Below are 14970 nucleotides of genomic sequence, written 5' to 3' on the forward strand. Positions count from 1 at the left end.
GTGCAGAGCTTTGTCACTGCAGAAGTACTTTTCAAATATACATATAACAAACCTAACATCAAAGATCCTGAAAGAGAAACTTCTTTCAGATGATATCCCAGGCTCAGCGTCTACAGAGCACAAACAGAAGGGATGAATGATGCTGGAAACAACAAAGAGAAGTAAATTGTCTCCTCTGGATGAACTCAAGCTTAAAATCTCAAAAAGGAACTTGTCTTGCTTTTGTCTTGGCTGAAAATCCACCTCCTGCCTGGACAATGCATGGCTATTCAGCAGGCAAGAGGCAGCTAGAGAGCTGGGCTGCAGCCTGGACAAACTCTGTTTACAGCCCCAGAGCTCACCAGGGAACAACTGAACCTGAGCATTTGCTTTGGCCAGCCTATTCAGACCTCCACCATATTAATGTAATACATTAATTAACAGCAACAGGTCACCCTCTGAGGAGCCTTTCATCCAGTGATAACAATTCCACCAATGCTCATCTGCACCTCCAGAACCAAGTTACACAGGGCTCCTGTCTGTCCCTTTGAGGTGATTAAACACAGGAAGAGGTTGTCTGGGCTGAGGTGGGCACTGCAGGGCAGCCCTCCAGCCCTCCTGGTTGGCTCACACAGAAACAATGCCCAGAGCCAGCTGGAGAAGCTTCACACCCTCCCTACAAGCATGCTGCATTACCTAGAGGTGACAGGAGGGGCACAGCAGCAGGGACACAGCCCCTGGGCAGCAGGAGAGGGGGCAGCAACCACCCTTGACAGGCAGCAGGAGCCCAGGCTGGGGAGCACAGGGCAGCACCCAGCTGCCATGTGTCACCTAAGGAGAGGCATCCCAGCCACTGCAGGAACTACTGGTTCGCCATTTAACAAGTCAGCATTAATATTTATTGCAGCATGTTCACAATTGTAAAGATCTTCATTTAAAATGTTTTGTGCCTCACACCCTGTCAGCAGGGAAAGCACTATAAGGCAGAAAGCAGGCTTGCAGGCTCTAATGCAAAGTGATGGCTCCAGCTTCAGAAGGGAAGCCTATTTCTAGCAGGAACATCTGCTCTCTGTGTGGAAAGTGGGTACCTAGTTGAGGAGGCTGGGAGCAGATGGAACGGGAAAGTTTCTCCTCCTCTCGTCACAGACCCAAAGCAAGCAAGGTTCACCACCCATCCCCGTGCTTCCCTCTCCTCTTGCTCCAAAGCTGTACCATGGAGCAGGAGGTGGCAAAAACACTTTAATTGTTCACTGCAGCAAGGCTATCCCAGTTTAATCCGGTGCCAGAAGCTACGCTGCTGCTGCCAAGGCAGTTCCCAATGTCTCACAGGCCTGCAGAGCCACAGCCAGTCTGGGGAGGAGATCTCAGACCTCGGGAAGGTGAGAACTGTCAGTGCATCAGGAGGAGGGAGAAGGAGAGGCTGAGCTGAACCAGGCAAGGGAAAGGTGAGAGGACTGTGAAATAAAATAAAGATTAAGGTGGAAAAGTGAGAAGAACTTAATGCTAAGATCTGTTAAACCTCCCTCTTGCAAAGTCTTATGCAGGTGCTTAACTTTGCAGGCTGCAAGTAATCCAATTTAAGTCTCGGCAGGATTTAACAACTTTAATTCAGGGGAATTAATGATAGTGCGCAAAGTTAAGCGCACGCTTACTGGGTAAAACAGTGTGAAAATGCTCCTTAGGAGAGAAAGCTTCGTGACTTGGAACTTTCAGAAGTGGAAAAAAACACCATCAAATATATCGAGAAATAATCTTGCGCTGGGTTGGAAGAAGTGTTTGATGTGACCTAAAAGTCTCTTCCATCTCTGACTTCTATTAGTCTGTGACAAGACTTAAAAGGTCAGCCAGTCCACCCCTTTGCTAATGCAGGATTATTCCCCTCAGCACAGTGCCTGTTACTTTGCCCAGTCCAGTTTTAAATGAAAAGCCTTGCAAAACTTCCTCTTCCCCAGGACCATTATCCTCCCAATTCTAATGTGTTTCTTTTTGTCAATAGTTCTGTCAGTATAATGAAATCCTCACTGTGCTAAATTGCTAAAAAAGATCTAAAAGTCGAATCTTCTTCTAATATGACATGAAAGTGCTAGTATAAAAATAGGATTGTATTAGCGATTCTCCACTGTATTGTATTAACATCCTATTTCACTTAAGGGAGGCAGGACTGAATTATCTGCGGATTCCTCCAGCCACTACTCTCAGAGCTGTGTATTTGGGGTTCAGAGCTGCATGACTTCCCATTAAAGCAATACAATAAAATCCTCTGCGGCATGCAAAATGCTGAGGCAAGCGTTTGGGGCACGTGCCAAGCACGGAGCCCAACCCTGGATTCCTAGCACCCAAGCAAAGCCCACAGGCTCTGCAAAGCAGGGATGTGGAAAACAGCATGGGAAGGCCAGTGGCAAAACATGAGGCCCCAGAGATGGGAAAGAGGGCAGACAAGAGTCTAAGAAATGGCAGAGTGAAATATCCATTGTGGAAGCATGGTGTGATGGCTCACAGGTCGGAGCCCAGCCCAGGTGAGAGAAGGGAAGAGCTGGCAGCAGGGCCTTAGTATCTTCAAAACAACAAAACCGGGCATCCATAGCCAATTTACACAGCATGCCAAGAAATCCTGTTGCCAGGAAGGGGTCTGATGCTCACATCACTCTCCAAGGAACAAAGCTCCTGGCATCCTTCAGAGGAGGGCTGGGAGGCAGCACAGGGGCAGTGCCTGAGCAGGCAGGAGCCAGAGGTGAGACTGGAGCTCTTCTGGCACGGCCCTGGCTCAGCAGAGGCTGTGCATAGCCTCTGCCTGCTGCTCAGTGACAGCTACACACAGCTCCTTCCCCACTGCCCTGGGCTCTGAACACACTTTCCAGCGAGAAACTTCTTACATCCTGCTCCTACCAGGATCCAACAGCAGCTAATACAGATTTCTGCATTACCTTGCAATAAAACTCAACACTAGCACAGCCCCGTTTTCCCAAAAACCAAGTCTGAATACTCTGAAGGCCCCCAAGTTTCAGTGAAGCTGTGGGGAGCATCCCATTTACCAGGAATCTGGGGGGAAAAAAACAGTTTCATCTTGTTTCAGCCCACCTCTAGTCACTATTCCCAGCATGTTCTGCAGCCGTGCCCTCCCTGGGATTTACTGGGGTTTATTTTCCCAACACATGCTCCTTCATTGCTATTCTTTTTCTTCTTTTCCTTTTTTTTTTTTTTTTTTTTGTGAACTGCATAGCAGAAAGCTATTGAGCAGAAAGCCAGTGGGAAGCCACAGCTATTGTATCGCTGGTTTAGTTCCTTATCTGCTGAGGGGTCCTTTTGTGATTGTGTTGTGGAAGGACACGGAGACAGCGCCTTTTATCACCAGCACAGCATCTCTGGAATGAAAGGAGAGGCAGCGGGGATGCAGATGTGACGTTCGAGTATAAAAAATCCACCATATGGTAAAGATTGCTTCAGCTACAGTCTGGTCAAGATGTTGACACTTTGGTTATGAAAAGCAATATGTATCTCTCTCCTGGTGGTTTCTGTTCAAATTAAATGTTTTGTATCAGGCAGAGAACTAATAAAGAGCCAGGTTTTCCCTTGACAGAGGACTAGTAACAAATATGGAGTAATGTGAAAGCTGACTTGAAAATTACTATTCCCAAAGATGCAATAAATGTAGAGATAAGATTTGCTTAGAGGACTCGAATGAGATAAATGCTAAAGGTGCTGCTGGTGGGAAGAGAGTCCAAGGGGAACGAGCAGAAGTGAAAAAGGAGCATTTAAAAAACACAGCCTGACCTGTCAATGTTTCTGTTAGCACTGAATACCTCCCGGACATCGGGCACTGTTTCAGCCGCCCAAGACCTCCTCCCTCCCCTGCTCAGCACAAGCAAAGGACCAGGAAAAAAAAAAAAGTACGCGGGAATCAACCACGGAGCGTTCGAGCAGAAAGCAGCTCCTGCCTCCGTCAGGGCTTTGGGCAGGGATGCAGTGCCGGTGTGGGCATGGAGGCCAGGGAGCTGCTCTGCGGGCAGCAGCAGGGCTCGGGCACAGCTCCCGCGGCCAGGGATGTGCAGGGACCGGGCTGAGAGGGAAACGAGAAACTGAGGTGCAAAACCAGCCCTGAACCATGCGAGGCTGCTCCTCCGACTAACCGCACTGTGGAGGCACAGCGATTCAGTCTGAGTCGGGCTAAAATAAACTTCTCACATCAAATATTGAGCACCCGAAATCTCCTCCCGAGGCTGGCCCAGGGCTGCGAGCCCCGTGCGGGCAGGCTCCGGTCCCGGCTGCGCCTCGCCGGCATCCTCCGTGCTTAATGCGAGCTAACAGCAGCGCCAATGACTTATTTAAGAGCAGATCAAGAAATATCCCAGCTCTCTTTGGAGACTTCAAAAGCAGCTGAACACTACCAGTATCGCCCGATAAAGACACAGCTTTGCTGTACCATCTGCCTCGGGGGATCTTCCCTCCGCCGGCGGTGGGGAGGGGAGACGGGGCTGCCGTGGGGACAGCCCTGCCTCCACCCAGCCCAGCGCTGCGGCTGAAGGGACCCAGAGTGACAGGGGCTGCACCCTGCTCGTGGCTGTCCAGCCAGCCCCCATCACCTTCAAGGAGGTGGATGAATTTACTACAGCTACAAGAAGGAATTAAAACCAAACAAAAATAGTAAAAAAATTTTTTTTGTTTTATTTTTTTTTTTGGTGGGGTTTTTTTTTTTTTTTTTGGTTGGTTGGGGGTTTTTTTTGTTTTTTTTTGCTTGGGAGACCCTCTCAGAACGGCTGTGAGTGTCAATGCTGGCCAACTTCCCTATGCCACCCGCCAGGGAGGAGGCACTGCAGGATGCAGAGCCACCCTGGGGTTTGGAGACTGGGACTAGCGATGGAAGAGGGATGGTGCAGAGCCAGAGCTCACTGCTGGCTTAGCAAAGCTCCTGCCTCACCCAGCCACTGTTGTGCTGTGCCATCATACAGCACAGAGATGGAGAGTGAACCAGAGGAAGGCTGGGGAGGCAAATGGCCGCATGCTGAAGGCTTTCCACTGGAATTTAGAGCTGGAGACTTTATCCCTTTTCTCAGTCCCAAGCACAGAGCTGGAGCAGAAAGACAGAAGAACCAAAGTGCTCTAATGGAGACCCTGGGACTCACTTGCTGAGCAAGGAAAGAATGTCCTCCATCAACAGATGACATTTCCCACTGGGAAGCAGGGAACCTAAGTTCCCTGACCAAAGTCTCTACCCCAGTCTGGGGTTGATAGGAGATTTGTTATTGATTCACTGTGGCCAGAATTTCATCCTGTGATTTAAACCTAACTCCTCCAAAGAGAATAAGATCAATTTTACAGAGAATCAAATACATAAAGAACAGCCTTTGAGCTGGTGTGCAGCAGACACAGAGAGAGGAGTTTAAAAAAAAGGTTTGTTCCTTATCAGGAGAGTTAGGGGAAAAAAAAAAAAAAAGAACCTAGAGAATGTTGTTTGCTCCTTTTCCCTTTCACAGTCAAAACAACCCTGTTTCTGCCTGCTCTCCTCATGGGCACAGAGGGAGAGGAGCAGCAGAGGGCTTCTGATAGCAGTGCCAGGATGAAGCTGCTGCAGTCCCCATCCCTGGAGCCTCCTGCCCAGATCCCCACCTCCCTTCCAGCCCTCCCAAGGTGGTCCCTGGCCCACAAAGCTGCACCAGCACCACAGCAGCCCAGCAGGTCTGACATGCTGGGATCTCACATCCACCAAGGCTGGCACAGGTGAGGGGCAGCCCAAAGGATTTAGGCAGTCCCTGCCCCAGTTACCTGCACATTTGGGGATATGAGCTCCTAGCGACCAGCCTCCATTCCTCCTGTCTGGGAAGCTGAAAACCCTCACACTAAGCTTCTCTCTTGGAGGTTTTATTATCATAATTCCTTTTTATTTTTGCCTTGGAAGACAATTTATCACCCTCAGGCAGCATAGATTGGCCTCTGCCAAAGCTGATGATCTGCTTCTGTGCCATTTTCTCCTAAAGCACAGAGCACTTGGAGCTTCTTATGTCCTAAAGCTTTGCAAGGGATCAGCCTGGTGTTTGACCCTCTGCTGCCACCCCAGCCACCTTCCCTTGCCCTGGCCAGGAGCACCTGCCAGCACCATGGCAGAGGCTTCTGCAGGCAGCCACCCCACTGCCCATTATTTAACTGCAATCCAGAGACAATTTTTCTTGGGAAAAGCTTTTAAGCTTGATCAGTGATGGGGTTAATATTGTTTGCCCTGTGTCTCAATTTTTTATCTGTATTAATGGAAACTGCCACGGCTGGGTTTTCCGCAGCAGCACCACAGTGCTGCTTTCTCGGGTTGTTTTATTTTCCAGGCTGGGTTGCAGTGACTGATCACTCTGCAGCACAGGGGATCGCAGCCATGTCCCCACAGAAGCTGCCCAGACAGCCCTGCCAGAGGTGTGATGGCTGCCCCAAAGCCCAGAGTTTGTCCCCAAAGAGCCATCCCTCCTGCAGAGCCCGTTCCAGCAGGCAGGGCCGGGAGGGGGAGCTGAGCAGGGCTGTGTGTGGCAGCAGAGGTGAGCTCTATAATTGTGCACCTGCCTGTGTTTGTTCTGCCACAGCTCTTTGGGGACGCTCGCTTACATCACGCCCAGGAGGAAAGGACAACAACACAAAACAAAAAACAGCTGCAAGTTAAACAAGTGGGAGCCCGCTGGGGCTGTTGGACACTGGTTCCTGCCCAAGGCAAGCAGGCAGCTGCTCCAGCACCAGACAGAGGAGCAGAACCTGGATCCAGACAACAGGAAAGCAGAACAGGGACCATCACTTGCCCCTCTGGGCCTACAACAATCCCTGAGCAGAGCCCTGCTTCAAAGAGAGATATATAATATATATTTTTGCTCTATGCTTTCACGCCTTTGATTCCTCCAATTTATTTATTCTTGTCTTTGTGGGCTTAACAGTCAGAGTGTACAATATGTCATTGCTTCTTAATCCAATTTGGGTCTGTTTAGATATTCCAGTTTAACATCAAATGTAATATAGAATAATGTCCAGAAGAAACAGGAATGAGATCCATAGCTCTGAACTTTGCCTGATGAGGGCTGTCTGCTTTCTTTGCTAACTTATTCTCTCACTGGCTTCACCCTGAGCCCCTCACCACAGCCAGAGGCACAGCAGGGTGGGGGCTCTGTACCTCGGGGTGCATGCAGCACCCCTAGAAACGCTCTCCCACGGGAGAGGACAGCCAGCCACCTGTCCAACCCCAGAACCGTCTCCTAGGGAGGGTGGGGAGCTCAGGGGACCAGCAATGGATTCCCACAGGTCCCTGGGTGTGCAGCCCACCTACAGCAGCCAGCTCAGCGCCCCGAGCTCTCCGTTATCAGCAGCAGCACAGAGCAGCCCAGCAGTGCCACAGACAGCCCCGACCAGAGCCCCCAGTGCCAGGGACTGCCCGGGGCTCGCTGCATCCCGGGATCCCTCCCTCGCACCCGCAGCGAGCTCCAGCACATCCCCGGGGCCAGCGGCCGCTCCAGACAGGAGCGCTCACCTTTGTACCTGCGGCAGACGCTCGATCCCTCCCCGGGCCACCCACCCGGCCCTTCCCGGCGCTGGCACGGACACGGAGCACGGGGGGACAGGGGACAGTGACACCTGGCCGGGGAGCACCGCGGGGCCACGTCTCCAGCCTGCCATCGCCAATCCCCCAGCCGGCGCAGCGAGCGGATGGAGCAGAGGGAGGCGACTAAACAGGAGCGAACCCGGCACCCGCCGGGCTTCGGCAGGCTCCGTCCGATTTCAGCCCCATCCCATCCCCAGCCGGCCCATGCCTAGCCCTGGGCTGGGGCTGCGCCCTGCCCCCCCAGCGAACCCCACTCAGCCCGGGCAGCCCCCCAGCCCCTGCCCTCCTCTGCCCACCGCCCCAGGGCAGCTCACCTGGGCAACTCCTCCCCAGACAGGCTCAGCTCCTACCTGGCAGCCGAGTCCATGGTGCTGGCACAGCTCCGGCTCCAGGTCTCCGGTGCAGGCAGGGTCCCAGCCCAGGAACGCTGCAGGCGCCCAGTCCCTCCTCGGGCACGGGAACCGCTCTGCTGCTGCAGCACCACTGCTCCCCAGCCCGGCTGCAATCCACCCCCCCTCAAACAAACAGCCTCCCTCCCACAGCCTGGATTATCTCCTTTTACCCACCTGCCAAATGACTCACGAAGGAGGGTGCCAAAAAGCTGCAGGTGCTGGTACCGGGCTGGCTGTGAACCATTACCTGTGGTCTCCATGCCAACACACCTGTGACAGAGCTGACCCCAGGCCGGTCAGACCCTGCTGGTTTAAAGTGATGGGGCCTCACCCAGGTGTGGTTATCTGCAGCTGACCTCTGTTTCTGTCAGGCAGGATGATGCTTGGTGTGCAGCTCAAGCCTCTTCCCATGCCAGGGCAAGGGCTTCCCATGCCTCTGCTCTTGTTCCAGTTCCATCTTGGTGTCACCCTGACTGAGCCACTGAGTGAGCAGAGACCTTGCAGGAGCATTTAGCCTGGTCGCCGCAAAGTGCTCAGATTGCTCTGTGTGTAAATATGGTCCATCAACCAGTTAATTCGGAGGCAGTGGGTGCTCCTCACCATCTCCTCCAAAGCACCCTCCTGAAAAACTACAGAAAATAAAGTCTTCTTTGCCATGCCTCAGTGGAGAAGTGTGTTGGAGGCGCTCATCCCTCTCACAGCCGTGTTTCCCTTGAAGGTGAAGGTGGCAGAGTAGAGGACAAGCACCGTGCCATTTCATGGGGGCACAGAGCCTGCCTGTCCCAGTTGATCACCACTGGGGATGGTGATGACCCCTCCTCAGGACTAGGAAAGTTCTGCCTGAGGTCTGAAGCCTCTTGGGTGCCAAAGATGACCAGCTATGGGACAAGGTGGCACCCAGCCGTGCGCTGGCTTCTGCAGGACCAGCACCTGGAGCCCATCAAAGCAAACCCACTGAGGCATATTTAACCAAACACTTACTTTCCATTTTATTCAATAATTGCTTTAATACTAAAATGCATTAGATGCTCAAAGCAGAGAAAAGAAAATCACATTTAGGTGGAAAACAAAGTTCTCATCAGATGAAAAAATCCCAATGTGGCAGGTACACCATTTGGAAACAGAATCATAATAATTTAATAAAGCTGCTTTATCATCTTCATAAAATAGACAGAATGGTGATTCTTCTTTTTTTTTTTTTCCTTTTTCCATTTTGTTGTTTACAATGATTCAATCACTGTGAAAATGTACATAACATACATATCAGCATATACAACAATTTATTCTTCATATACTCGGCAACGGAGACACCATGACGAGACGTACCGCGCTCGGTGCCGCGGCCGCCGGGGCGGCTGCCGCTGAGAGCCACTGGTAGGGAGGGGTGTCTGGAGCCTCTCCCCCAGCCCAGATCAGCTGAACAGAGCCACTTTGGGAGGGAGGGGTATCTGGAGCCTCTCCCCCAGCCCAGATCAGCTGAACAGAGCCAGTGGTGAGGGAGGGGTGTCAGACTCTCCCCCAGCCCAGATCAGCTGAACGGAGCCACTTTGGGAGGGAGGGGTGTCAGACTCTCCCCCAGCTCAGATCAGCTGAACAGAGCCAGTGGTGAGGCAGGGGTGTCAGACTCTCCCCCAGCTCAGATCAGCTGAACAGAGCCAGTGGTGAGGCAGGGGTGTCAGACTCTCCCCCAGCTCAGATCAGCTGAACAGAGCCAGTGGTGAGGCAGGGGTGTCAGACTCTCCCCCAGCTCAGATCAGCTGAACATCAGCTGACACCGGCGGAGGCTCCGTCTCAGCCTCAGCAGAGCTGGCAGCGGGGGCGGCGGGGCTTCTCCCCGGCGGTACCGCAGCTCACAGGTTGGATCAGAGATTACCCAGAGCTGCAAAAGCAGCTGTAGCAACAAGACCATCAGTTTTCCCCAATGACAGACAAATGTGTTTCCATTCAAAATTAGATTGAATTTTTTCTCTCCCTCCCCCCCGCCCCCCCCAAGAATAATTTCAACATATTCATCAGACAGTGTGTTCTTCACAAAAGCAACTCGTTTCCTGTTTGGAAAAATAAAAATAAAAAAAAAAGGAATTCACTTTTGCACAAAGTGTGATCCGCAGGCCACCTCCAGCTCACAACGACAGGGAACAGCAACAACCTCAGTAGACAGTGCTTGGGGGGGGATTTTTCCAGCCATCAGTTGTACCCCCCGAGCCTTCCACCATCCCTCCCAGCACAGCCCTACAGCCTCGACGGTGGGAAAGGCCAGGGGCTCCCAAGGGAGCAGGGAAGAGCTCAGCCCCTGGCCCCCAGCCCCAAAGCTGCTCCAGATGGGGTCCTCGTCATGCTCGGGGGAGAATCGTCGGTGCTTGCTGCTCTCCTGGATTAACAGGGGAGCAGAGCAAGTTTGCCTGAAGGAAACCAACAGATCCCAGCGATTTTTCCTAAACCAAATCTGAGGACAGGTTTAAGTTATTAAAAAGCACAATAATTACATCTGGAACCCTTCCAAAAAGCCTTCCTGCCCGCTCTGCAGCTCTGAACATTTTTTGCATGGCCAGTTTCGATGCAAGTAGGAAAAAACCAAGAGACTGCAATTTGCCCAGGAGCCTGAACTCATCTCGAGTGACACAGAGGGACAGTGACAGGAGTACCAAAATATTCTGGAGAGGGCCAGGGCAGCAAAGCCAGAGCAGCTCTCTGGGTCTCCCCTTGGCCCCGCGCAGCAAGGCCGTACCAGGGAAGGGCCCCTCGCTCACATCCCCCACTGCAGCCTGGGTCAGCCCAGAAAACTGGTGTTTAAATGATTTTCTTGGAGGCATAAGGGTTTACTGACCTCTTTAATGCCCCCTTTTAATACAGAATTATTTCACATTCTTTCTCGGCTGTGCTTTTATTCAGAGTGGCAAGGAACGTTTCCTCTGGGTAAATTAGAGAAATGTTTCTATTTTTTCTTTTTTTTTTTTCCCCTCTCTTCCTTTTCAGTTAGCATCTATTTTTCACCCGAAACACAAGGCTGGTGGTGGCAGCTCTGCAGGCAGGAGGCAAAGCTTGGCAGGAATTCACGGCTGGTGCTTCTCCAGGCAGCTGGGGATGGTGATGGGCACCTGGGGGGACCCCACTCCTCACCCCACCACGGCCCATGGGGAAGCTGGGTCTCCTCCTGGCAGAGGTGTGGGTGATGATGGGGCCACATGGAGCCGTTGCCCTGTGAAGCCAAGAGCACCTGACAGGCAAGGCAGGTTCTGTCTCTCAGCAAACACACAGGAGAAGTTTCCCCCCACCAAAAAAAACCTCCCAGAGCTGACAAAACCAGGTAACATCACAATGAACTCAGCTGAACAGTTACAGAACACCCAGTTACTCCAACAGGCCCGAGCCAGCCCCTATCCTCTTCGCTTGTGTTGTAATAAAACACACATTTGGGGAAAGAAACAGAAATAAATGACAGCAGTAACAGTACACAGGCAGGAAACACAGTGGGAACACAAACAATATCTCCCTGAAAAATGGGGTCAGAATCCAGAAGAGGGGAGAAAACCCCCCCAGTTTGCTTCCTGGAGGGATGCAGGACATCATGTTAACGTGTGGGATGGGAGCTGAATGAGGTAGTCATCACACCAGTGAGGGAAGCATCACAAATTTCATTAGACAACTGTTTTTTGTTGATTCTTTCCCAATTCCTGGCCCTAGCAAGTGGCAGGGGGAACAGGCTGACTCTGGACCTGTCTCAGACCAGCTGTGGCTTCAGGCAAGATCAATCTGCCCTGAAAAAATAAATGGCTGGAGTTTAATTTTATTTTGAGGATGATAACAACTGGAACTTGTTTTCTTGTTGTTTTTCATTTAAATAAATCAAGTAACAAATACTTTATCATGATATGTAGATCTAGAAAGACTCTTTCTCTAGAAATCACTAATTTCAACTTGCTGGTACAGCAAACATTGGCAAGAGCTATATATTTTTCCTTCCATAATCGATTTTAAATTCTAGGAAACATTATTGAGGGTAGGAAAAATCTGTTCAGTGAATGGTTAATAATAATAGCAATAATAATAATAATAATAATAATACACTAACTGAAATCTTTCTACCTTACTCATACCTCACTGAGGAATCATCACTGCAAGAGAGCAGAGAGCTGTGGAATCCCTTCCCTCTCTCCCTTCTACAAAATGGCTATTAAAGTAGCTCAATTTTCAAATCAATTTTACATGAGTAGATTTGTACCCACACAAAAAAGTCCTTAATTATGAGAAAAAATAAAGAATCGCTTTAATTTTTTCTCCATTAAGAAGGCACATTAATTGAATTAGTAGCGTTGTTACGTATCACCTGTCTGCCCCTAAATTAACATCACTATTGCTCATTCCATACTTATTTATGATGCAGGGATAGAAAGAAATCAGAAGGGTCTAAAATCCATGCCATGAAGTCATACCACACACCCTCTTGGTGTAATCATGGCTAGGAAATGCTGACTGGGAAGTGTGTGTGTCTAATTGAGAGGTAATTTAGATCTCTTAAAATAATTCCATCTCCTTGACTTGGAAATGACTGGAGGCGAGGGATATCTAAATCTGGGAAATGGAAAAAAACCAAAATAACCAACTTCTGGAAAAAAACCTTTCCATGCATTGCCTTGAAATTATGCAAAAGAAAGGGGTAAGGGGAAAAGTTCAGCACAGTGCATCCGACAATTGCACTCCAGGCAGGATTTTCCCAAAAACGCCTTCCCATAAAGCCCTGACATTTTCCTGCAGGAGCTGGGGGAGGCTGCAGGCAATGGTGGGGGCTGGAAGAAGCGCTTGCTCTACCGGGGCTGCAAACTGCAGGCTCCCCAAAGTTTAAGTAAGATGATTGTGATTTTTTTTTTTTTTATTATTCCTCTTTTTTAAGCCTGAAAGCCTTTTGCCATCACTAGACATACAGTAATTTGCAATATCAAATACAATAATAGTACAGATAAGTATGTGACAGCAAAAGGATTCATAAATGCAGGGGTGTCCATAGCAAAACACCAACACCTTAAAAGACAAACAACCTCGTGCTGGGTGAATTTGAACTGAAACTCACCCGACTGTCACTCTGAACAGTCCCACACAAGAAACAGCCGCTACTTCGTCCAGACTACAAAACCGCAGGGGTGGTTACTAAAGATGTCCGAATAAGGAATTGGCCACTCAATTCTCTCCAGGAATGGAAATTTATCTTCATTTTGAGATACAAAAATATATAAACTCCGAGGAGGGGATACCGAGCGCTCCTGAGGACTGGGGGGGTCTGGCCTCTGCCCCCACCACCCGCCGCCTCCTGGCCAAAGCCAAACACCGGCTCCTCGCTCCGGCTGCACACCCCTGCCGCCCTCGAGACACGTGGGATTGTCACATTAACGATAGCTTCATTTATAAACAATACATTTAGGGAAAGCTTTTAAATACAGCAATCTGTGAACCATTGGTAAGCAATAAAAACAATCTGCGCTGGGAGTCGTGCGGTCCCTCATCCTCATCCTCCTCTCGCCGAGTGATGCTCAGAGGACGATGTCCTTTAGTCTGCGGGCGCCGGGTGAGTCCTTTTCCCGGCGCTCCTGCAGGAGCGGGTTGCCCTCCTGCCCGCTGCTCTCGCTGTCCGCACCCCGGGGCTCTGCCTCGGTGGGCCGGGAAGGGCCACTGTTCCCAAAGGGCTCCCGCTCCCGGCTGCCGGCGCAGTGCCCAGCACTGTAGGGCGCCGCCGGCTTGCCGGACAAGGGGCTCTTCAGGTGCAGGGGCGAGGTGACGGGGCTGACGGCCTCGCAGCCGTTGCCGGCCTCGCGGACGGCGCCGCTCACCTTGGGGCTGCAGGCGGCCGAGTCCACCGTTCTTTTGCCTTTGGGGTTGGCGAGGCGCTCCTCGGCCGGGGGCTCGCTGCCCTCCTTGCCGAAGGTGGCGAAGGTCCTTTTTGCGCCGCAGTCTGCGTAAGGCTCCGCGTCCACGGCCGTGGCCTCGATGGACAGCGCGATGACGTTCCTGCCGTGCTCGGGGGACTTGGCGCGGCTGGGCACAGCGCCGCGGGGCATCCAGCACCTGTCCGAGTGGCCCAGGATGCGGCACTCCTCCCGGCAGTGGAAGCCCTCGCTCTGCTCTGCGGGGAGAAAGCACAAGGCAGGTGAAAGGGGTGAACCCACCGGCCTGCCCGGGCTGGGGGGGACTGCACCGAGCCGGGTGCTGCGCTCTGTCCCCCTCCCAGGCAGAGGGGATCCTGCCCCAAACAGCAGGGACTGAACCTCAAACAGCCATCAAGGCTGTTTCAAGGCTCCACAGACTGGAGTTTAATTTCCAATAGGTTGTGTGTCACCTGTCACCACCAGAACAGAAGCCTGGAGAAGGAGTGATGGCAGCAAATCCATCACAACAGGGCTGTCCATGTGTCAAGCCCTCAGAGCCAGTGGTTCCTGGGTTTAGTGGCCAGTGTTAAAAGCCACCATGTTTTAAGCTTGGTTTGACGTGACATTTAAGCTTGACTTTTTGCAAGGAGGGGAAAGGAACAAAGGGAGGAAAGAAAAGGGGGAGGAGGGAAGGTTCTTTGTGGTTCTGCTGTATATGTGTGTTTTAACTTGTTGCTTAATCCCCACTGACCTCTCACACAACAGAGGCTTTATAAATCTCCAAGATTGTCCACTCCACTGAAGATTAAATGTGTCATTCCCAGTGCTGGGGCTTTATTCATACAAGAGCAATAAAGATTCCTTCTCTAGACTTGGGGCTGTCGTCCCAACACCACTTTACAGTGCTGAAATATGGACTGGTGGTTTAACCCTTCCTAAGGACCCTCCAAGACTGGGTCCAAGGGCTCCCAGGCGAATGCAAACCCTGGTGCCCGGGGCCTGCGTGCATTCCTGCACTGTCAGTCAATCCCAGAGGACTGCACAGCTTCACCTCCACATCACAGACAGACAAACCGAGGCTCGGGGAAGCAGCGAGGCTCAGCCAAGTGCAAAGCTGAAAATGAAATTCAGCAGTTTCACCATGCCCAGCCTTTGCTGAGCATCCGACCGTGGCTCCTGC

At 51.4% G+C, this 14970-nt stretch overlaps 1 protein-coding gene across 2 annotated transcripts in view; it reads right to left on the bottom strand.

Moving 5' to 3' along the window:
• Nucleotides 1-8902: 8902 nt before the first annotated feature.
• Nucleotides 8903-14970, bottom strand: part of PCDH19 (protocadherin 19) — a 58521-nt gene continuing 52453 nt past the window's right edge. For both annotated transcript variants that reach the window (XM_009090573.4, XM_050974362.1), the window contains exon 5: nt 8903-14047. In XM_009090573.4, the coding sequence (XP_009088821.4) occupies nt 13458-14047 (590 nt within the window). In that variant the 3' untranslated portion in view covers nt 8903-13457. The remainder of the gene's footprint in view (nt 14048-14970) is intronic.

This window comes from Serinus canaria, chromosome 4A, assembly GCF_022539315.1.
Source record: "Serinus canaria isolate serCan28SL12 chromosome 4A, serCan2020, whole genome shotgun sequence".
Lineage (NCBI taxonomy): Eukaryota > Metazoa > Chordata > Aves > Passeriformes > Fringillidae > Serinus > Serinus canaria.